This window comes from Tupaia chinensis, unplaced genomic scaffold, assembly GCF_000334495.1.
Source record: "Tupaia chinensis unplaced genomic scaffold, TupChi_1.0 Scaffold000341_1, whole genome shotgun sequence".
Taxonomy (NCBI): Eukaryota; Metazoa; Chordata; class Mammalia; order Scandentia; family Tupaiidae; genus Tupaia; species Tupaia belangeri.
The window spans coordinates 323,025-347,684 of NW_006159835.1; the positions used below are offsets into that span (position 1 = coordinate 323,025).

Below are 24,660 nucleotides of genomic sequence, written 5' to 3' on the forward strand. Positions count from 1 at the left end.
AGGGCGCCCCCCCCCCCGCCACCATTGTATAATGCTCCGGGCGCGCAGGCAGAGGACGGCGGAGGCTTAGCTCGGGTCTCGCCCCCTGCCCCTCCCCAGTGCCGGGCCCCCGGAGCGGGGCACTCCGCATGGAGCGGGAATAGCTTGAGGAGTGGGCGGAAACCCCTCCTGATGCGTTAGTTCCCAGGTGGAGCTGCATGTGGTAAGTTCTCGCTCCCGGCGCCGAGCTGGAGGAGATCCTCCGGTGCGCCGGGCTCCCGGTGGCTGGGGGGTGGTGTTGGGACCCGGCCAGGGCCGGGAAAGCCCGGAGGGCGGAGGAGGGCCGGGCGCCTCCGCCGGAGGGACCAGAGCTGGGGCAGGTAGAGGCAGGGCTCCCCCGCGCCGCCCCCCGGCCCCGCGCCCTGCGACCCCCGGGGACGAGGGCCGCGACCCCCGGCGTGGGCGGCAGATTGCTGGGGGAAGGGCCGCGGCCGGCCCGGCGCGGACCGGGGTCGGGAGGGGGAAGGGGGTCGGGAGCCTACGATCGCCGAGCGGGGGGGCGGAGGGAGCCGGGGACTGTCGCGGCTCGCAGCTGGGCTGTGTGCGTGTGGTGGCGGTCGTGTTGTTGTGAACGTGCGAGACTTTCTCAGGGCTCCGATTGCTGACGCCAAGGCTGCCTCACTCGAGAGTTCCGTGGCCGGGTTTGCATCCAACTTACTACCGTGGTTTTGTGAGTTCCCTGGTGTTTTCACGTTAACGTCCTCGCTCTCCACCCTCTCTTCGTCTGGGACCAAGTGAATTGATTCGGACCTCGATGTGTGTTAAACTTAGCGTCTCGTTGGTTTTAAGTTCGAGATCTCCCAGTCATCTTCGTGTACCCGCCCAGGACTGAACGGGAGGGGGCTGCGGGGAGCCAGCTGTCCCAAGCCCTAGACTTTGTACCATTAAGACCCGAGTGCCGTCAGAGGGCCATTGCCTGGAGAGAAACCCGTCAATTGTTCTCCTCTGCCCCCGGCCCAAAGTTATCGTCCTTTTAGAAGAAGTGGTAGTCATAGATTTGAGATGGGAGTAGACCTTCAGGTTTAGTTTTTAGTTTCACTAAAAGATCAGACGTAGTTTCTCTTAGAATGACTCTTTGCTCGCAAGCCGGGTAGTTTCAGGATGTTTCCGGAGGTAGCAAGTAAGTTCTTACAGGCACGGAATTGGGAGGGTAGTCTGCAGGGTGGCCCGTCCAGCCTCCAGCCTCGCACTACTGCAGTTTTTATTTGAACCGAATGGGGCAGAGGTTGGTCTTAAGGAAGAGGGTGAATGTTTTCAAGCTTTGTTCAGGAAATATGCCTTTTGATTTCCCAATGTATATTAAGAAATGTCCACAATGTGTGTAAAGAGCCCTAGAAGTTGTAGTCACCGAGGCCCGAAGAGTTCCAAGTACCTTTTTGTAATTAGGGACGAGTCCCTAACAGGAGTGAAGTGGGCTTTGGCTCCACTCGACCCCTGGAGGGCAGCCCACCTGAGAGCCCCTTGGCTGTTTTGCCGATGGGGGTGGGGAGGTGGCGGTGGCCAATGGCTCACCAGAAGGCTGGTCTCACCCTGGCAGCTCCATTCTGCCCCTTTTTATAGCAGGCTCTTCTGATTTCAGTGTGTTGGGCTGTGCTGTGAGGATGAAAATACCCAACCTAAGATCCTAACTACTGCATGGGCAGTAATAGACTTGTTTGGGGGATCTCTGCTCACTTCCTTTTATCCATTTCTTCATCTTAAAAAAGAAGAGTTGCTTAAAAGTGTGCCTTTAGCTTCTTTGACTGACTTAGAGGTGCTTTATGTTACTATAAAATATATAAAATAGTTTATGTTGTTCATCAAGCTTAGAACTCCTGAAAATAATTTTTACTTCTTCCACATCCTGCCAATTAAAATGTGCATAGAACGTGTGTGGCTCCCAGGTGAGACATCTTATGAAGTGGATTTGACAGCTTTTTTTTCTTGTTGGTTTTTTGAACCCCTCCCCCCTTCCTTCACTACTGCAGGTAGGAGAGGACTCACGTTTTACAGTGCCAGCCAAGCCCCGGACTGGAGGTGTCCTAGGAACAGATAAAACAATAAAATGTCAGGCGAGGGCCACAGTGTCTTAGGGGACAGCTGCGCAGGCTTGTGTCCCTTAAAGAACTAAGAGAAGGACATTAACTCAGATTTAGAAAATCTTTATAGTCCTGTGTGCTCAGTTATCCCCCTCTAAGGCTTTTTATTTCATTGAGAAGCCGAAATTTAAGTTTCACCCAGTTGCTACATGATGAATTATTAATAATGAGAATAGTAAAATAGCGTATATTTTAATATTTTAAAACTCATTCAAATGTGTGTGGCAACTGATAGCTTATGGCATCTGCTATTTTAAACAGCTCTCCAATGGCAGAATACAAGTTACAACACTGCTTTAGAAAGATGTGTATGTGCACACCTCTCACGCACGCACATACACCAGGGAAACTTAAAAAAGGTATGAGGGGAGGTTGTTGGTGTTTAAATGCAAATAGATAAAAATCGGTTCTATCCATAAACAAAGTAGCATACTACAGATTATCAGTATCCAATTTTACAAGTAACGTCAGTCAAAATAGTTTACACTTAGTAACTAAGAAAGGTAAACGCTAGGACAAAAACTTCTAGAGGTTTCTTTTGCTATGGTGTCTTGTTAAAGACCACAGGTGAAGAATGAGGCCTTATTGGTTACTTCACGTTTATCAGAAGAGTGGAGACTACTTTGTCAATTTTGTATATAGGATTTAAAAATGTATATATAAATCATAGATAAATATGGTATTTAGGAGTGTGAACTTCTGTGTAGAATTTTTAATGCTTTATGGCCACAGAAATTTTGTCTTTACTGTCATGGTACACTGTATAGGTGGTTCTAGTTGCAGTAGTTTCTTGGCCAGAGAGAGAATGAAAATGAGCAAGAGAGCCGTCTCTGATCACTGGGTCCAAAGATCAGGTGTGTAGGCTAAAGGCACCAGAGGGCAAGCTCCAGTTGAAATGACAGTGGCCTCACAGTTGGGGTAACCTCGGGTCTTATAGATACTTCCATTCATTAATACTGACGAGCAGAACATGGAAACCTAAAAGTGCCATGGCCACTGCAGATACACACATTTTGTCTTTCCTACCTACCATGAGTACTCTTTAAATCACTGGTAGACACCCACAAGAGAAGACTCCTAAGAAGTGTGTGGATATTTCATTCAGTTTTAATATTCTTGAAGGAAACAGCTGCTGACCAACGTTGGAGTGTCATTTTAAAGAAGTCTAGTCTCCAATGGCCATGCAGTTGGTAGTAGAGGGCAGCTTCTGCCCTGTGTGCAGATGCTGGGAAGCCCTCATGAACAGGGCTGTCCCCCGGAGCGTCCATCACTCATTGTGTGGGGCAGTGTCTTTCTCCATTAGCACTGCGTGGCAGTTCATTCTTTGTATGAATCTGTGAATGGCATATGTCAGCCCAATAAGACGACATTCCTATTCTGGGTAATAAATAGATGCCTTGTTCCCCCCCTTCCCCCCAGAGATCATGAGACAAACAAAACATGCTTGGCTATCTAAAGATGTTCTTTGAAATACAAATTTAAAATTCAAAATAAAATCATCATATCTTTTAAACTACGCTTATGATTTCTTTTTTATTTTTATTTTTGGAGAGGTTTTTGCTATAGGGTGCATGCACTCACCAGAAAGAGAGAGAGAGAGAAACAGCAAGAAATCACCCCCAGGGAGGATGGCCACTCCGCAGTCCCTTCTCCTCTGTTCTCCTCTCGGGATCTTGGGCACGCACGCACATGCGCCTGGCGTGAGTTTAAGCCACCAGGTTCAGGACTCAAACCACAGTCGACTACATGGGAGTTCAGCGACATAGCCATTACGCTAACTGCTGGTCCCTATGATTTCTGACAGGATGAAACAGCTACTTACAATTTCCACAAGCAGACCACATGCAGACGAGGCAAACTCCCTTTTGGAAATGTTGCTCTCTCTATGGTCTGAGGGTTCATAAAGCTGGAGAGACCCATCTGTCTCTTCTGAGGATTCTCAGTCCCTCACCCCAGCTCGATTGGAAAGAAGCTTCCAGGATTCACTGAAGCAAACCCCGCTGTTTGATTGATCTGTTTTAGAGACCCCGGGTCACCTAAACTGGGTGCAGACATTGCGGTTTCAGTTCAGCATGGAGTCGGCATCTGGGTCCTCCTCTTACACTTGCACGCTGTCTGGCCAGAGCTGGCTCTGCCTCTCACAGGGGCGGCAGGCCGAGGGGTGAGCCTGACAGGCACCGCCCCAGTGGAGAGTGGACTGAGCTATGCGGATGCGTGGGGTGGGGGCTGGCGGGAGGAGAGCGAGGACAGATCTGGAGCTGACTGTGCAACTGCTACAGCAGGTCTGACTAGTTTGAGGTGCCCAAAGGCAGCTTTGTTTCTCTAAGTAACTCCCGGTAGCAGCAAACTTCAGTTCTTAAAACTCATTCATGTCTGCATCACTGTCTTTTTGTCACTTTGCAAAGAGCTGCAGCTTTGCAGAGTTACTAATTAATTCTATGCTATTTTTCCCTTTAAAAAAAATCTTCTTAGGTGGTTAACTGAAAAAAAGAAGCTAAAGTAAACATTTTAAGGAGTTTCACATAGAGTACTGAAGGGGTAGGGATCCTGGCTTTTATGGAAGCTACGTAGGTATACGTATTTGTACATATAAATGTATATACACACTCACGCTCATGTTTACAGTGGGCTGTGTGAACCTGTTGAACATAAGTGAAATGGACATTTGAATATGCCATGGTCAAAAAAATTAAACAATCAAAAAGTTCCTTGCTGCAGATCAACCTTTAGCCCTTTGCTCTCCTCTTCTCTGGCTGGCTGCTTATCATTCTGGGCCACGCTGCAGCTCCTGGGGCTTGGAGCAGGCCTGCTAGAGCACCCCACCCTGGTGTTTAGAAGCTTTGCCTGAGTTACACTCGGGGAATCTGAAAGTCCCAAGGTCATCTCTACACCAGCACAGGTTTGCAGAAAATTCTAGCCCCACTAATGAGATAAGGAGGTGGCAACTGTTTTAAACTGATGTCCCGAGTGGTTATTCCGCAGTGTTATAATAGGTGATACAGATTTGCCTCTCAGATTTCTCTCCTGTCTTGAGGGGCTCCACTGTGTGCTTCTGTGTCTTCCCTGCTGTCACAGAAAGCCAGTCTGGCAGAGGAATCTGGGCTCTGTGATCTGCAGCTCAAGAATTTGTATTCTGTTTTTTTGCTTGTCAGGGACCTGGTGATGGTCTTTTAAAACCTGAACAGTTTTTAAAAGAGTCTCATTTTTAAAAATACTATTACCATGTGCCAAGATATATAATAAAATAGATTTCACATACTAGTGATTCTTACCTGTCTGACAGTAGTTGGTTGAATATATTTGGGTGGCCCCTGCCTTCTTCTAAAACTCCCACAGATAGAGAGGCCGAGTAGATTATTTGGGGGTGGCAAGCTGGGAGACTGGAGGAAGGCTTTCCATAAAGATCATTGGAGGTAATGAAGTATTCGGAATGATTTTCCTGTGAAAATAAATATTTATGACATTTTGTGTGGAGCTCATTAGTTTGCTTGTAGTTAACTACATGACTTAGCTTAAAAGTTCAATGAGTCATTCATTATCAATACACAGAAGTCCTTGGGAAGAAATACATTTTATCTCAAAATAGCCCCAAAGAAGTTTAAGAAAAAAAAAAAAGTTGCCATACTTATAAAGTATCATTCACTGCCCTCAAGTTTAGTTTATATCCCCACGGCCTTTTTCCTACTGTGTACATTTTTCCAGTGTATGTCTTAAGTTTAAATTATCTTTATAAAACCTTAACATTAGGTACCTAATTCTTAGCAGCAACTAAAATAAGCATCCCAGATCCGTGGGCCATTTACCTGGACAGGTGTTTACGTCTGAGAATAGTTATTTCCTCCCCTTCATGTGCCTCCTAAGTATTCTTCTACCATCCTTTCCCTCAAATTATTGTACTCATGTCGTGTTGTAGGAATGATATTTTTCTCTTAAGGAATCCAGATTTAGGTCGTAGAATGCAATGTTTAGTTTAACTCAGTAAGCAAATAAAGAAACAATATTTCTCTGGTTTTTCTCTTTAGGCTACATGTGGAAGTGAAAAGATGAAATACGTTCTGTGTTTGTGAGGAATATCTTAAGTGAAATTTTTATGGTAATAAACCATGCAAATTTGAAAGCATGAGTAGCTTTTAATCTTCAACTTTTAAGAAACACTTCCATAAAAGCACTTCCTGAGGTAGCATACGTAGTTTTTATTCCTTAGTTTTATTTATTTATTTATTTATTTATTTATTTATTTTTCCAGTGACTTATAGTTGAGTAACAAATCTAGAAGAGAACTTTTGGCTTTCATTAAGATGCAATTTTATTTTTTACCAAATGGTTCTAAAAAATGACATTTTCCTGTTTTCACATTACTGTTACATATCTGGTGGCTCTTTGAAAAAACAGTCACATACTTTTTCCAAAGCATTTGGTTTCTATCCCTCCCACCCCACGTGGTTTATTAAGGGTCTCTAGTGTGAGGGGAAAAACAAGGTATCTTTGGGGAAAAGGTGCTACAGGAGGGTTGAAACCAGAATCCCGTTCAGGCAATTATAAATACAGGAGAAAAAATATTTTCATTATGCATGGGAATGGGGGGTTGGGCGAGGCCATTCAGGCATACAATCTTAGGGGAAAGAAAGTGGAATCTGGAAATTCTTTTTCTTGATGTTAATGAGACGTTAGACTCAAAAGGTTAAGTTGTACTCCCAACACCAAATTTTTATGAAGCATCAAAATTTAAATGATTGCGATATCTGTATGTATAAAGATGTGTTCATAGTTACCAATTTTCAAGTGGAAAGATTGATGACAACCGTTCATCTGTTATGAAAATTGTTATTGAACATACAACATCGCACAACCAGAACTTGTCATTTGAATAGGAAGAATTACGACAAGTAGTTTCAGGGTACCTTGCTTCATTATCTCCCCAAAGTTAACTTCACTAATTAAATGGAATCTCCCCAATGTCCTTCATAAAGGGTTCTCCCAAATACCAGCCTGAAGCAATATCTATTCAGTGTGGAGGGAATTTGCTGTTATTAAGAAGCAACAGGATTATCGGAAGCTAGTAAAATTTTAGTAATACTAGTAAATTTCTCAGTGCTAAAATGATTGAGACTCCTGGGTTTGGGAGTCTATGCTGGAATCTCCACTGAAAATTCTGAACCACTGGCTCCTCCAGGTTTCTTTCTCATGACTTGGGTTTGTATTTATGGGTTATGTGTTTGTTCTCACTTCAGAAATCCTCCAGGGATTTTAACCATGGTTTTTGAAACATCAGTGTCACTTATCTACAGGCAACAATCTTTTCTATATACAGTATTTTGAATTTGAATCATAGCACAATATAATTTGATGTGGGCTTGGCTCCTAGCTTGCTTAGGATTGTCCTGTGGGTACCTACATTTGGGAACAGTCTTGGAAATGTGTATGCTTTGAGAGGTCTGTAGGTAGAAATTGCAGGAGAGAATCAGGCTTCAAGGGTGTCTTGTTGCTCTGCTGCGCCCCCTTGTGGCTGGATGTGCGCTGCTGTCTCTCATAGTTTAAAAGGCGGTCCCAACTTGTACTGGGCATGCTTGTTTACGTAGAGCATTAATAGCTTTCTTCTGTGTTTAAAACAATATCAAGTTCATATAATAGTTCTCACTGAGGATGTAAACAATTTGTTTGCTTATTTGATTTTTAAAATTTTTATTTTCAGAATTTAAAGGACCAGCAGAATTTTCAAAATATTTATTGGCGTGTTGTATTTTTTAACTTTTTATAATGGAAAATTCCAAACATAGTCAGAAGTAAAAGGAAGAGTATGAATGTACCGCCTCGTACCTTATCACGCAGATTCAACACTTACCAGCATTTCGTCTATCTTGTCTCATCCACATGGCCAGTTTTTTTCTGGAGTTTTTTTTTTTTTTTTTTTAATTCCAGGCATCAGATCATATGAGTATGTTTTTTGTTAAACTTAGGTCAGACTCAGTCTTCTACTTTAATTAAAGGTGTCCTGTTTTTAGCCACAACCCTTAGGTAAAAATAAAAGAGTTGCTAGCATTTCCATTATCTTTGCAAGAAGGTGACTGGTGCTCTTAGCTTCTTCATAAGAATTGGAATTAAAACCTAAAATTTCCAGCTAGTGGAGGAACAAATAAAATAGGATATTAGACATGTTTTATACTACTTGAAATTCACATTTTTTAAGATTCTGTTTTTCCTTCCAGATGCTTATGAGCAAGGCCAGAATTTATTCTAAATACATTTTTATTTTAATATTCCTTCCCAGTGTTGAACTGTATTTTGCTTACTAAATGCGGTTAGCTGTCCACATTAGATTTTTTTTTTCTTTCTCCAGAAGAAAAGATGTCAGACAAACCACCCGTATGAAGTTGTCTTCAATTTAATAGAAGTATGTAAAAATTATGAAAGGGAAAAGCAAAAAAAAAAAAATTTTTTTTTAATGTGGACCATGGAATACAACCCCGAAGAGTACAAGTTTCTGTTTGTTGAATTTCCTTACAGGTTGACTTTCTGGTCAAACTTCAGTTTATCTCCTGCGTTAAAGACGCTGTCTCAAAAGCCTGGAGGATTGTTCCTGTGGGTCTCTGTCGAAATGCAGGGTCTGATCTAGAACAAACAGCCGGGCTGGGCGCCTTGGGCCTCGCAGCCGGTGCGCAGCAGGGGAGAGCCGGGAGGCGGCGCCGGCTGCAAACAGTGGTGTCAGGTTACAGGTTCAGACCCGCGCTGGAGCACTTGTAACTGGCTTGATCTAGTGACTGGCTTTATAATTACATTGCTGATTTGTTAGGGGAGGCTTTGTCTTACTTACCAATTAGCATGGATGTTACTGCAGGGACCTGAAATCCTGGATGAGCTTTGGTTTAGAGAACAACGAAAAAGCCTCCCGATCCAAGCAGCTTTAGGGTTTCTGTTCCTGACTCTCCCTGTGTGTTGGGAGTCCTTACCCTGTCTGTAAATAAACACGCTGGCGCTCTCCTCGTTGGAATTTTGTCCCCGTTTCTGCCACTCCCCTGGGTCTGAAGCAGTCACTTTGGGTTCTGGATACACGAGCACCTGACTGCACCCTCCTGGAGGGGGACAGCCCCTAGTCCTGTGTCAGCTGCAGCGCCCAGGCCCCTCAGAGGTCCCTCAGGGGACTCCCCTGCGTCCCTCCACTCCCCTTTCGGATCCCGCCAGCTTCAACTACGCGCCTCCTCTTCTGCGCTGCCATTCTGCTCTTGCTGGTGTGTTCCATTGTTAGGGGAGCGGGAGGGTGTTAAAATCATAGACATTGTCACGTTTCTCAGGCCACCGTGTTCTCTGAGGTGTAACGTCGTGAGTGCAGACCGTTGTCTAAGTCAGCAGGGCCTCCGCCATCGGCTTTCAGGACCCTCCTCAGAGTCAGGTCCCTGGGCTGATGGGAGGTGTCCTTTGTCAGGAGCAGAAGCTCCCCAGTTGCACCGCCTCAAAGGCAGGCCCCGAAGTGCCTCTCAGAGAGGGGAGAGTATCTGGGGTTTCAGAAACAGTCTCCAGACAGTGTCTGGCCCAACTTTGAGCTGGCCTCTATGGGGAGCTCAGAGTCTGTTACACCCACAGTTTTGCCAGGGCACCCCTTTCTTCTACCACTACCCCCAACGAAACAGAGAACGAGTTTCCACTTACAAGTGCTGGGGGATTGGCGGCACATGATGGAGGAGGAATAGCTTCCCCTGGGAGCCTGGTGGTGAGACCTTGACACATCGTCTTGCAGCTCTTCTCAGCTTCGGAAGGGTGGATCCCTGAGGACCGATCACTGTCGGATTGCCGCCGTTCACTGGGGGCCTCGCCCTCATGGTTTTAGTGACAGCTTTGGTGCTCTCAACTCCCCTGGCTCCCAGCAAGCAGTGGTCACACCGGGAGTCACACTGGACAGTGTAGTTGAAGAGACGAGGGGTATGGCTTCTTAAAACTCTTCCTGGGACCAGCAGATGACGTAGTGGTTATGTTGCTGGACTCTCACCTGGGCAACTACAGTTCGAATCCTGGACCTGGTGACCCAAAACTCATGCCGGGTGCATGTATGTGCGTGCCCAAAATCCTGAGAGGAGAATAGAGAAGGAATAGTCACATGGCCATAGCCATCTCACGGAGGGCGGGAGGGGATGATTTCTCACTTTCTGTCTGTCTCTGTCTCTCCTGCAAGCACACACACCCATAGCAAAAGTCTCTCTAAAACAAAGCAAAACAAAAACTCCCCTTGAACCAGGAGGCTTTTTTTGAGAGCTATTAACCGACATCTAAACTGCTATGTTTATTGAAGGGTGGCACGTGCAGAGCCACGCGGGGTCCTAAGTGTGCAGGCCCGCAGCTTTTCCCAGACCAAACACCCGTGTGTTCTCCCCTGCAGTGAGAATAGGACATGTCCAGCTCCGGGGAGGCCACACAGCCGCTGGTAACTCCTTTATTCGACCACAGGCACCTTACCTTATTAATTAACTTTTAAAACTGCCGCTTCATTATGAGGCCTGCTCCACTGCTGAGAGAGGAGAACGCCGCATTTCCAGTTGTTGTATACCCGTCCAAAAGGAAACTGGATCATGCTCTTGAAATCATGCAAGGTGTGAACTAACTGGACCTCGAGGTGTTTCAGACGGATAGCTTCCTAGATCTCCTGCCCCGCTCCCAGCTGTCCCAGCCTCGCTGTTGACTGGCACCCTCCACCAGGTGACCTTGGCTGAGTTCCCAGTTCAGGCTTCTCAGTACTCGAGACCAGGCACCTCCACTGGACTGTGACGCCTTTTGTGGTCCCAAGAATCAGTCACATACCCCCCCAATCATGTCTTGAGAGTAAACTGTCAGTTTGACCCCAACTGAAGATCTTTTGTAGAATCAATTTGCATTCTCTCTTTCACTCTTCTTAAAATTTTTTTAAAAGTTTTTTACTGGGGGAGGGACAAGCAGTTAGTGTAATGGCTATGTCGCTGGACTCCCATGTAGTCGACACTGTTTAAAGTCCCGGACCTGGTGGCTTAAACTCACGGCAGGCACGTGTGCGTGCGTACCCAAGATCCTAAGAGGAGAATGGAGGAGAAGGGATTGAGATGTGGCCATCCCCTCTGGGGGGTGATTTCTCACTTTCTGTCTCTTTCTGGCGAGTGCGCGCGCCCTATAGCAAAAAAGCCTCTCCAAAAAAAAAAAAAAAAAAGTTTTTTACTGGGGGAACTAGCAGTTGGCGTGGTGGTTAAGGTGCTGGACACTCCCATGGCCGACTGTGGTTCGAGTCCCGGACCTGGTGGCTTGATTTCTCACTGCCCCCCTCACCCCCTGTGTGTATATGTGTGGTCATATTAAAATAAATGAATGAATAAATAAAATAATTTTTTAAGTTTTTTACTTGATACAGGGCATGTACCTGAGAGGAGAATAGAGAAGGAATAGTCACATGGCCATAGCCATCTCACGGAGGGCGGGAGGGGATGATTTCTCACTTTCTGTCTGTCTCTGTCTCTCCTGCAAGCACACACACCCATAGCAAAAGTCTCTCTAAAACAAAGCAAAACAAAAACTCCCCTTGAACCAGGAGGCTTTTTTTGAGAGCTATTAACCGACATCTAAACTGCTATGTTTATTGAAGGGTGGCACGTGCAGAGCCACGCGGGGTCCTAAGTGTGCAGGCCCGCAGCTTTTCCCAGACCAAACACCCGTGTGTTCTCCCCTGCAGTGAGAATAGGACATGTCCAGCTCCGGGGAGGCCACACAGCCGCTGGTAACTCCTTTATTCGACCACAGGCACCTTACCTTATTAATTAACTTTTAAAACTGCCGCTTCATTATGAGGCCTGCTCCACTGCTGAGAGAGGAGAACGCCGCATTTCCAGTTGTTGTATACCCGTCCAAAAGGAAACTGGATCATGCTCTTGAAATCATGCAAGGTGTGAACTAACTGGACCTCGAGGTGTTTCAGACGGATAGCTTCCTAGATCTCCTGCCCCGCTCCCAGCTGTCCCAGCCTCGCTGTTGACTGGCACCCTCCACCAGGTGACCTTGGCTGAGTTCCCAGTTCAGGCTTCTCAGTACTCGAGACCAGGCACCTCCACTGGACTGTGACGCCTTTTGTGGTCCCAAGAATCAGTCACATACCCCCCCAATCATGTCTTGAGAGTAAACTGTCAGTTTGACCCCAACTGAAGATCTTTTGTAGAATCAATTTGCATTCTCTCTTTCACTCTTCTTAAAATTTTTTTAAAAGTTTTTTACTGGGGGAGGGACAAGCAGTTAGTGTAATGGCTATGTCGCTGGACTCCCATGTAGTCGACACTGTTTAAAGTCCCGGACCTGGTGGCTTAAACTCACGGCAGGCACGTGTGCGTGCGTACCCAAGATCCTAAGAGGAGAATGGAGGAGAAGGGATTGAGATGTGGCCATCCCCTCTGGGGGGTGATTTCTCACTTTCTGTCTCTTTCTGGCGAGTGCGCGCGCCCTATAGCAAAAAAGCCTCTCCAAAAAAAAAAAAAAAAAAGTTTTTTTAGGGGGGAACTAGCAGTTGGCGTGGTGGTTAAGGTGCTGGACACTCCCATGGCCGACTGTGGTTCGAGTCCCGGACCTGGTGGCTTGATTTCTCACTGCCCCCCTCACCCCCTGTGTGTATATGTGTGGTCATATTAAAATAAATGAATGAATAAATAAAATAATTTTTTAAGTTTTTTACTTGATACAGGGCATGTGCTTGCCAAAGACAGAGAAAGGGAGAAAGGGAGGGAAAGTGAGAACCCCCTCCAGGAGGGATGGCCACACTACAATCCCTTCTCCTCTGTTCTCCTCTTGGAATTTTGGGCATGCACACACCTGCACCCTTTGTGTTTTTCAAGCTTCCAGGTCCTGTACTGAGCCGCATAGCCAGTTGTGGAATACAGCCCCCTTAACCACCGTGCCACAGACTGGCCCACATTGACTCTCTTTCTCTGGGTACTGAGTAGAAAAGCCCATCAGTGACAGTAGGTTTTCTCTCCATCCTGGGTCATGACAGTAGTTTGGGATGAAACTGAGTTAAAACGTAATGCAGACATTTGCATCTTTGTGTCACTGACAAGAGTTGTGGTAGGCTGAAGAGGCCTTTCTGTGCAGGTAGCTTTTAAGTAGTTGAAAACATTGAGTTAAAAATACCTTCTTTTTTATTTTAAGTTATAAGGCACTTGTGCTCTCCAGAGAGAGAGAGAGGCAAAAAGAAAGTAAGAAACCTCCCCCCCCCCAGGAGGGGTTGGGGGAGATGGCCATGCTACAGTTCCTCTTCCTCCTTTCTCCTCTGAGGATTTTGGTCATGCACGCACACATGCCCAGTGTGGTTTTCTAGCCCCAGGTCTGGGACTCGAACTGTGAAGTTGGCTATATGGGATCCAGACAACCTAACCACTACACCACTGGCGGGCACATGATAACTTTTTTGATTCACTTCTTGTGTGTTTCTATTTTTCCTTAATACTTTAAAAATAAAAGCTGTGAAATGGTTCCGTTTTAAATATATGATCGGTTTCAGTTCCTTTCTGGGTCTCAGACATAAGACCTTACTGCCGTTCATGTTAAGATTATAACAAGAGTTTGGACCCTGTCAGGCCAGAAAATCGGATGTACCCATCTAAGAAGCTGAGCTCTGTCATTAAAATTGAGCTTAAGACATCCTAATTCTCAGGTAGTTTTGTTTGTTTTTAATATCAGGTGTCAGTTTCCATCACATAAATGCCGCCTTCCTTTTTGCACCACTTACTGCAAATAGTGAAGCCCCTCAGGATCAGATTAAGAGGGAGGATACTCCCAGGCATACACCTGAAATGGCCTGAGGGGAAGGCACAGCGGACCTTGTGGCTCTCCAGAAGTCCATAGACCAGCATAGCCCGTCACTTGTAGGAAATGCAGATTCCCGGGCCCCTCCCCAGGCTTGCTGAATGAGAAACTTCAGAGAAACTGCTGAGGCCCACAGCCCATGTCTAACAAGCTGTCCAGGCGAGTTCCATGCCTGGCCATGTTTGACAACGAACAGTGAGAGAGGCACTCACGAGCTTTCTGAGCTGGAGCTCTCCTGCCACTCTGCATCTCAGCTCCTACGGACTTTGGGACCCCAGTGCACCCGTAAAGCTGTCCCACACTGAGGTCCGGGCACCTCTCCGCTTCTTGGGGCCTTCCCTCCAAACCCAGTTCACATTCAGGGCCACACACACAGCTGCTCTCTCCTACCGTGTTTTCTGGCTGGCTATCTATGTCTTTCTCCTGGTTTCCACGTACTGTTCACTTATTCCGTGACCATTTGTGGAGCATCTTCTGTGTGTCAGGGACTGCCCTGCGCTGGACAGTACAGCTTGTACCTTCATGGAGCTTACTGTCTGGAAGTGGAGACAAACATTAAGAGACAGCCCCAGGACCAGCAGGTGGTATAGCAGTTACGTCACTGAACTCCCACATGGCCGACTGCAGTTCAAGTCCTGGACCTGGAGGCTTAAAACTCACGCCAGGCATGTGTGTGCAGGCCCAAGATCCTGAGAGGAGAATGGAAGAGAAGGGACTGCTGCACAGCCATCTCCCTGGAGGCAGTGCCTGCTCACTTTCTGTCTCTCTGGTGAATGCACATTCCCTATAGCAAAAAAACTCCACCCCACCCCCCACAAAAAGAGAGAGAGAGAGAGAAAGACTGTTCACTTTGGGGACAGAGACACAGAGACAGCCCCACCTTGGGGTCAGCAGATGGTATAGTGGTTAAGGCGCTGGACTTCCATGGTCATCGCTGCTGCTCAGCAGGCTCAGGTCACATGAGAGACCCAGGTTCTATTCCTGCACCTTCAAAATCAGGCAAGGTGGCACAGGTCTGTGGTCCCAGCTACTCAAGAGGAATGGGCAGGAAGATCACAGCACAGGAAGACCTTGTCTTAAAATACACACACATATTCAAACAGTGAAGCTACAAATCCTGTTTCCAGACCCCCCCCCCCCCATCTCACCGTTTTCCATCATAACTCCTCAGATTCCTTACTGTGGGAGTTACTCAGAATCAGGAATTGCAGAACCTGGGATAGTCAGGTAGTGTAGTCTCCTCTCCAGATACTTTGTCTTCTGAGGAAACTCTTATTTTGTTACTTTTGATCAGATGGATGGGAACTTTTGAGAGGAGGATCCTTCCTGACAAGAGCCTAGTGGAAAGTCAGATCTGGACTAGAGAGAGTCATTCGGTATTAACCCTCTTGGAAAAGTCCAGAAGAGACACTTCCATTTATATTACTGGGAATACATTTTGTTCTTTATTTGCAAAACTTAGCTTACTGCAATGAATAGTTGCTGAAATTTTTTATGAAAACCAGAACGCTAAGAATTTGTTTTTGACAAATTTACTGGGGAGAGAGGGTGTTTCATCTCAAACCTTATGTTAAGAGACATGGAGTTTTCAGTAGAAGAGTGGCCTGTGGTTGGTTTCAGGTCCCCTTGGGAGGCAGCGGAGGGAAGAAGAAGGTAGGAGCCCTCTGATCCTCCACATGGGGGTCTCTAACCCAGCCCAATGGCTTAGGCACCCTTTGGGTCTTTGTCCAAAAAAAAAAAAAAAACAAAAAAACAACAGGGTAGAAGACCTGGGAGTTTTGGGCTTACATCTTCGCAAGCCGAGGGAGGAGGCCTAGGAAGCAGGCCAGTCACAAGCCCCTCCTTTCCCAAACTCCAGGGCCCCCTCGGGCTTTCGATTCCCCAGCCGTGGGGCCTTGCAGTGAGGAGCCCCCCTTCCCTGTGTTACCTACATGTCCTTAATGAGCTCCTGCTACTGCTTCATCTTCCAGCTGCAGCCTAGTGAGGCCTTTTGGAAGGTCACGTGCCTCTCCAATACCCGCTTAAAGAGCTATTGTTATTTTCTTAGAGAGCCTGAGGAAAAAGAGCCTTCTGAGGAGCCGGCCTGGCCCTGGCCTTGGCCAGCCTGAGCCAGGCCCAGAGAGGCTGGGAGGGGCCCACGCGTCTGGCTTCTTGCCCTCTGGTTCTGGAGGGCATGTCTAGTCTTTTCTTCTCTAAATTGTGCTCTTCTTAAGGGGGTGGTTAAGCAAACTTTATTTTTAAATAAAAATGTGCAGTAGATTTCATTATGTTACATTTTATTCCTTTCCATAACAAGTTAAGTAGAGCTAGGATTAAACTCCTAAACTGCCTTTGTATGTGTTTTACAGTCTTTGCGAGCGCACTCCAGAAAGAGAAATAAAGCTAACCGGCTTCGAGACATACTCCATCAGGGGTCCTAATTTGCAAGTTTGAAGAGCAGCCAGGCTTCGATCTGTGTATCTGTTGCTGCTCACAGATCGTGCTCACGAGGGCCCTTACCAGGCCTTCTGCCCTCCCTTTCCAGGCAGCATTGCAGATGTCTTACCAGGCTTTTCCTAAACCGTCAGGATTAGCACACCGCGATGAGCAGATGGATCATTCTCACTGGAAATTAGGTGTTTCTCACATGGAAATCTCTCTCAAGTATCTCCGCAGATTCCTTTCAGCCCTGGGAATTCTGCTAAATGCCTATAGTATTGCGTGGCCTGTATGCTTTTTACACAGATCGGTTCCATAGATTGGGTGGTTGTTTCTGGAGAAATGTGTCACTGGAAAAGTCCTGTTGTTTATTCTGGTAACAAGTCTTAAACAGGCAGCTTCAGTGGCAGAGTATGTCATACTGTGGTGCTGGAAGCCACCTGGCCAACCATGGGTTCTGATCCCCAGCCCGGTTGACCTGAAACACTCCAGGCTTGTGTGTGTGCCCAGGATCCTGACAAGCTAGAGGGCTGGGGAGAGGAGGTCACAGCATGAAGAGACCCTGTCCAGGGGCACCCCCTCTCCCTCCCCGTGTCTCTCTCTCACGCACGCGCTCTCTCACGTGCCTGTACTTGCACACACCTCTGTCTGTCATGAGTAAAAGAAACTTTAAAAAAAAAAAGTTCTACGTCAATGACTAGAAGAAAAGTCTACACCATCTTGCCCAAATACTACCTCTTTCCTAGAAAACCAATACAATTTCAAACTGGCAGTGAGCTTACTGATTTGTTTTTAGTTGTATTTTGGTTTACGTTTTGAGACAGCACTTCTTAAACTTTCTGTGCTAAGGGACAATCTCGTTTTTGTTTTTTCCCTCCAATTCTTCATGATCTTCAGTAAAACATAGTAAAAATAACTACAGGTCAAGTATCTCTGACCTGAAAACTGTGAAATTCAAAGTGCTCCAAAATCCAAAACATTTTGGGTGCTCACGTGATGCCACAAGTGACCCGACCATATGATGGACCCCAGTCAGATGTCACGACACAGAATGTTGTATGAAATCATCTTCACATTGTGTGTAGAGCACATTTGTGAAACAGTGTATTTCATGCTTAGGTTTGTGTCCCATTCCTAAGATAGCTCATTATGTTTATGCAAAATATTCCAAAATCCTGGCTGGGAAACACTTCTGATCCCAAGCATTTTGGATAAGGAAGGCCCAAATCGTAGTAAAAAGAAAGAAAGAAAGAAAGAAAGAAAGAAAGAAAGAAAGAAAGAAAGAAAGAAAGAAAGAAAGAAAGAAAGAAAGAAAGAAAGAAAGAAAGAAAAGAAAAGAAAAGAAAAATACAAAGTGATAGAGATAGGAGCCCCAATAAACAAATTAGATTTACAGGGGCCAGCAAATGGTATGGTGGTTAAGGTGCTGGATCCCACAAGGCCAGCTCCGTGCCTTGAGTCTTGTACCCTGCACCTTGAAAAACATGCTGGGCATGTGTGCATGTGTGCTCAAAATCCAGAGAGGAGAATGGAGGAGAAGGGATTGCAGCTTGGTCATCCCCAGTGGGAGGTGATTTCTCACTTTCCCTCTTTGTTTCTCTCTGCCGAGTGCACGTGCCCTATGGCAAAAATCTAAATTAATTCATTAAAAAATTGACTTACAGACATATAATTACTCTGTAAATTTGCTATAAAAGTTTCCAAATAGTACGGTATCTCAACTTAAGCTCATCATAGACCAATAATGGTCCATAGATTGGCACCATCCACCACCACACTTTGGGAAACCCTGTTTTAATGTGTTGGCATGATCTTCACACGTGTTTTAATGTGTTGGCATGATCACTTCATAGCATAACATAGACCATGCAGCAACTTTGTATGAGAACTAGGTGCATTTAGTAAGCTCTTCAGCCAACGTGAAATTTTTCTGGATGTATATAAATGCTCAGATTGTAAGCAAACACAAGTAGTGTCATTGAGAGTACAGTAATGTGTTTCCAAAGCCTGTAGTGCTTCTGATCCATCAAGTAGAAAGTGTGTCGCAAAGTACAGTGACACCACCTCCACTCAGATTCACTCTCAAGTTTACACGGGCACAGAGACTTTAGATAGGAAATGCTATATGCAAAGTACACACACAAATGAGGCTTCTGGCACTCAGCGGTAGGAAACGTCTGTCACGCGACATGTTAGATAAGCCAGTTGTCGCTATCATATTTTTCTTGCCTTGGAGATCAGTTAGTTACTGGACTAGTCCTCAGTCCCAGCAATTCACAGCCATTTCCTTGATGTTTACAAAACGAGGGGGTAATGTTTCGTACAAGTAACTGCACAGTCTTCATAAGCACTAACACATCTTAGGCTGATTCTGACGTTGATAGGTAGCAGCTGTCTGCCTGTGTCTCTTGTGGAGACGAAGCCGTGTGAAAGGAGTCACCTTGGTGGGACTCAGGTGCCAAGCTCTCTGACCACCTGTGTGCCTGCCCGAAGAGGTAGCATGACCACCTTCTAAGCGGAATATTGGAAGGGCGTTCCGTGAAGTTTTATTCCATTTCACCTTACTGCTTGAGGATGATACCTAAAAGGCATCATGGTGATGAGGGGTAGGAGGACATAGTCGGTCTCCTGAAGACCAGCCTTGATCAGTGTGGGGTCCCTCCCCACTGCGCCTGGCAGAGGGCATGAGACAGGGTAGATGGGGAACAGGTTAATAAGGATTGGATGAGGCGCCATCAACCAGCTGGAGTCATTTAGTAAAAGATAAGTAGCATCTTTAGACAACAACTGGGCAACTACAAGGCAGTTGCTCCCATGTGAAGGCATCACGGTGAGTGAGTCACTGTAGGGGAGGTTAACACGCGTCCGTGTGTTTTCGAAGGGATGATGGGCCTGACGTCATTAGAACCATGTATTCTGATCTGAATGACAAAAGAGCGACTTTCTTGATTAAATGGTTAGAGGAGATCTGCAAGGCAAGGGCTGATGGACTGGAGACTGTCCTGGAAGGAGGTGATGACGTGTGACCTTGGAGCTGGAAGGACCGCTCTCCAGAAGGCCAGAGCGAGAGGGCCACAGCCTGGGCTGTGAGCAGCACAGGTGACGGGGCAAGAGTCCTTTGGGGAGTTTTAAAATCCAACCCATTACAAAATTCTCAAGATAGAATCCTGAGATAGGAGGCCACTGCGTGTTTGAAATTCGTTGTATCTTTGGGATCACAGTAGGTATTTTGTTATGAAATGTCGGAAGTACCCAAACAGCGGTGCTTATAATCAAGCAGGTTTTTTTTAAAATTAGCCCAATTGCATTCAGGCATTACTGCGTGCAGTGAAATCAAGCCAAGGAATAACCGAGGCCGGGAAATACACATTCCTCCACTGGATTCTAGAAGGAAAGTGGCAGCTCAGTCACTGTGGTCCTTTAACACAGGCCGAATGCCTCGCCACGTGTCACTGACCAAGCAGAAAGGCCGTGTGTGTGTGTGTGTGTGTGTGTGTGTGTGTGTATGTAACAAGGAAGGAAACCACGGGGGAGAGCCGCGTGGTTCTCCTGAAATTGCCCCCCCACGTGGTGGTTTCTGTCGTTCGGGATGTGTTCAAGCTGTAGTTGCTGACACCTATGCCTGTCTAGGTCATAGCATTGTCATTTTTATTTCTTGGGTTTTATAAATAAATCCATTTGGGGGAGGGAAACCGAACCTGCCTGATAACGTTAGGCATACCAGCGCCAGCTCAAGAGCGAGAAAGTCAGAATCACGGTTTCCATGGTAACTAACTTGTCTGTGTCGTACACATTTCTCAAGAAATGCAGTCACCAGGCTACCTAGTGATAAAAACCGCCCCGCAGACACACGAAGGTATATCTCCCAGTTCTCTGTTACTCCACAGGGTCTCCCCCTGGTGAGACCATCTGTTGTAAATAACGCTGGGCGAGAAACTGACGTCCCAGGCCTGACCTCTACATCAGCATCTCTTTGACGGTGGAAATGAGCTTCCGTGTGATTAATGCCATTTCCTTCCTTTCCCCTCTGCAGATATATGTTGGGTAAAGGAGGAAAGCGGAAGTTTGATGAGTATGAAGATGGGCTGGAAGGCAAAATCGTGTCTCCCTCTGACGGTCCGTCCAAGGTGTCTTACACCTTACAGCGCCAGACTATCTTCAACATTTCCCTTATGAAACTCTACAACCACAGGCCCCTGACAGAGCCCAGCCTGCAGAAGACCGTTTTAATTAACAACATGTTGAGGCGGATCCAGGAGGAACTCAAACAGGAAGGCAGCCTGAGGCCTGTGTTCACCCCCTCCTCCCAGCCCACTGACTCGCTGAGCGACAGCTACCGGGAGGCCCCAGCCGCCCTCAGCCACCTGGCGTCCTCCGCTGTGCACCCCTGCGACCTCGGAAGCACTACACCCCTGGAGGCCTGCCTCACCCCAGCCTCGCTGCTGGAGGAGGACGATGACACTTTTTGCACTTCCCAGGCCGTGCAGCCCACGGCTCCTACCAAACTCTCACCTCCAGCCCTCCCACCCGAAAAGGACAGTTTCTCCTCCGCCTTGGACGAGATCGAGGAGCTCTGTCCCACATCTACCTCCACAGAGGCCACAGTGACTGACAGCTCCAAAGGGACCTCCGGCCAGTCCAGCAGCCAGAAACCCGACGGGCCCCAGGAGGGCCGCACGGATGACTCCAAACTGATGGACTCCCTGCCGGGGAACTTTGAAATCACCACGTCCACGGGTTTCCTGACAGACTTGACCCTAGACGACATCCTGTTTGCCGACATCGATACATCCATGTATGATTTTGACCCCTGCACGTCCTCGTCGGGCACAGCCTCCAAAATGGCCCCCGTGTCGGCCGACGACCTCCTCAAAACCCTGGCACCCTACAGCAGTCAGCCTGTCACCCCGAGTCAGCCTTTCAAAATGGACCTCACAGAGCTGGACCACATCATGGAGGTGCTCGTTGGGTCCTGAGACCCAGGGACCCCTGCCGTGACCCCCGGGCCCAGTGAGCCTCCCCACGCCCTGACGATTCTCCGCACTGTGCATGCACCCTTGCTTGCCTTTCTTCCGAGAAAAAGAACATTTTACAAAGGATCACACTAGTTTTTGCTTTGAGCAGAGTTGGAGTGCCTTCATCCACGTATGACCACTTTTAATAAGCTTTTGTTGAGTGGTTCCTCAGAGACCTACTGCCCTGGTATAGGAAAGAAGACATTTGAAGACAATATTGCTGTGTTGAATGACAAAAATAAACAGTTCAAGCGAAGCACAAGGATTAAGTTGGAAAAGCTGTAAATTGCATGTGCATATTTGTCTATTTTTTCTATAAGTTTTATTGCAAGAGGTAAAAAAGAAAATATATATATATATATCTCTATCTATCTATCTATATATATATATATATTATTTAGATAATCTCAGTACCTTTTCTGGCATCTCGCCCTGTATAGGTTGACTTGGCAATTCAGCCTTTTTAGAGGCATTAACTACTACTCGTAAGTGTTGCATTTACATGGCTGTTTAGAAAACTGCTGCCCAAATTTATTTTATATTTTTGTACAGATTCTGCAGTTTATGATATTGTTTTTCTAAAAACAAATGCTGTTTATACATATGAGATAGCTATTTTGATAGGATTTGCTCACATAGTTCCTGCAAACTTCAGATGTACAAGTTGCACTTGTACTTTTATAGAGTTGTAATGTTTTATATGTGTATGGTGCAAGAGAAAATTGGATCAAATCAATCTGCAGTCGATGTCCCCAAATGCAAACACACACACACACACACACACACACACACACACACGGCGCTTTAAGAAAGGACCAGCTGAGTCACACCCAGATCTCACAAGCACCGACCCCCTGGCACGAACAGCCGCCAGTACTGTGACTTCAACGCCAGAGCCATGTCTGCTCATCAAGCTTGCATTAAGCAGTTGGCCAGAAATGGTTGTGGACTCGGGGTTTAAGCGATCGTTCTCTTTAGCTCCCTCATTTGAGAGGAAGACTACTGTCTTACTTAAGAGTCTATTTATGCTAAGTTTGTGCTTTTAATTGTTTTTATTTTCTCTTTTTCATGAAAACCCAGATCTTTCCTTTTAGGCATAATTTTTATGATAACCTGAAGTTTTCCTTCCAGGTGAAATTTTATGAAAAGCCACCAACCTCTGTATGGAACTACGTAAGCCCTATTGCAATGCTTCGGGCTCGTAAAGAAGAAAACCTCCTCAGAAGGCATCCACGGTGTTGCTAAATTGTCTTTTCCAGCTTCCCTTCCCTAGAGCTTTTGTTCCCTCTGTTGCTAAGAGCTGAAAATGGCATCTTCATGATCACCACAATGAGCTTGGCTCACTTCGGCCGGCCGGGATGCACTCTTACAACATCCATGACTCTTGAACCCAGAGTTCCTTACCTCACGTCACAGCTTCCAACCTGGTTGCTTTCGCAAATCAACTGCTAATTCGACTACACTATTCAAGGCTGTTTTACCCAAATACACAGACCGGACTTTCTATGCATGTTTTCCCTCCCCACCCGGAACACACTTTGGGAAGTAGCTTTTTATTCCTAGTGGTGTACATTTGGTTTTAAAATGTTTGCGATGTATCATGCTTGTTGCCGAAATTGTTTATGGCCTTTTTTTTTTTTTTTTCTCCTTTCTTTGAAATGGTACTTTAGCTGTTGAACGCAGGTTGCAACCTCTATTGGTATGCAGATGGCTTCTTTAGGGATAACATTTATATTTATTTAAAAGATTTTAAATTATGGGATTTTGTGTTTTTGTCGTTGTCGTCGTCTTTGTTGTTGGTCATTTGTCGATATTCAGTCACCAATTCTGCTCACTTCTTGCCATGGATAAAATTAGGTCTTTCTGGCCAATTTTTTAAAAATTTGAAAAGACAACTTTATAAAATGGCACTTTAAACAAGCCATAGATAGTTTTATTTTTATAATGATCCATGACTCTTGAACCCAGAGTTCCTTACCTCACGTCACAGCTTCCAACCTGGTTGCTTTCGCAAATCAACTGCTAATTCGACTACACTATTCAAGGCTGTTTTACCCAAATACACAGACCGGACTTTCTATGCATGTTTTCCCTCCCCACCCGGAACACACTTTGGGAAGTAGCTTTTTATTCCTAGTGGTGTACATTTGGTTTTAAAATGTTTGCGATGTATCATGCTTGTTGCCGAAATTGTTTATGGCCTTTTTTTTTTTTTTTCTCCTTTCTTTGAAATGGTACTTTAGCTGTTGAACGCAGGTTGCAACCTCTATTGGTATGCAGATGGCTTCTTTAGGGATAACATTTATATTTATTTAAAAGATTTTAAATTATGGGATTTTGTGTTTTTGTCGTTGTCGTCGTCTTTGTTGTTGGTCATTTGTCGATATTCAGTCACCAATTCTGCTCACTTCTTGCCATGGATAAAATTAGGTCTTTCTGGCCAATTTTTTAAAAATTTGAAAAGACAACTTTATAAAATGGCACTTTAAACAAGCCATAGATAGTTTTATTTTTATAATGCACATAGCAAAGAAAATATGTTTGTGATGAAGGAACTGCTCATCTGGGCAAAAGATCCGTGTGTGGCGTGATGAAATCTTTCTACATTCTAATTTGCATTCTTCCCACTCAAATGTGTTTTAACGGCTAATGACCAACTCAGTCGAGCCGTGATGGATCACAGTGCACTCCCTCTCCTACAGGCAGCCTCCACACAGACACCTCTAACTGCTACAGATGTGTCAGTTCCACCCATAGGACCAGGGACCGTATAATTAAGGTGAGGGTTGTTGTAGATGCTTCCAATGTCTCTGTGTTGGTCCCTTTTAAGAGCTTCCTTTTCTTGTAGAGAACAAGTCTGCCCAGACTCACACTTCCCATAACTGGAGGGCCTGGCGCACCAGCCACAAGCTACACACAACTACGCACCTATACATGTACAATAGTGTTGGTTATTCTCAGTAATAACAGGGTAAAGCAGTTGATTTGCCATTGTTAGAAACTGATTTACAGTAACTTAGAACAACTGTACTTTCCTTGGAATTAGCAAATCTTGGGTTTAAACAAATCCCATGTGTTGGGCAACAGTTCAAATACACACAGAAAAGTGTTGTCCAAACTTAGTTCTCTGACTTTCATGTATTTGGAAAGCTGGGCTTCAGAATCAAAACTAACTCCCACCCCCACCCCCCAACAATAGCAGGCAAGAGCTTTTAATCTCTGACACCCTTTGCCATAAATTCTTGATACTCAGAATCTAATGAAAAAGACGTGGGGAATGAGTGACCCATTTCCAGAAAGAGCCGAACCGT

General features: G+C 45.8%; 1 protein-coding gene across 2 annotated transcripts in view; it reads left to right on the forward strand.

The window, feature by feature from the left end:
* The window catches only part of SERTAD2 (SERTA domain containing 2), a 126,797-nt gene extending 103,521 nt beyond the window's left edge, over positions 1–23,276 (forward strand). Inside the window, exons 1-2 of one of the 2 annotated variants that reach the window (XM_014589209.2) lie at positions 12–202; positions 20,368–23,276. In XM_014589209.2, coding sequence (XP_014444695.1) covers positions 20,372–21,310 — 939 coding nt within the window. In that variant the 5' untranslated portion in view covers positions 12–202; positions 20,368–20,371 and the 3' untranslated portion in view covers positions 21,311–23,276. Of the gene's footprint in view, positions 1–11; positions 203–20,367 lie in introns of those variants that run through there. The other variant, XM_014589210.2, reaches the window with a different exon arrangement.
* Positions 23,277–24,660: the final 1,384 nt, after the last annotated feature.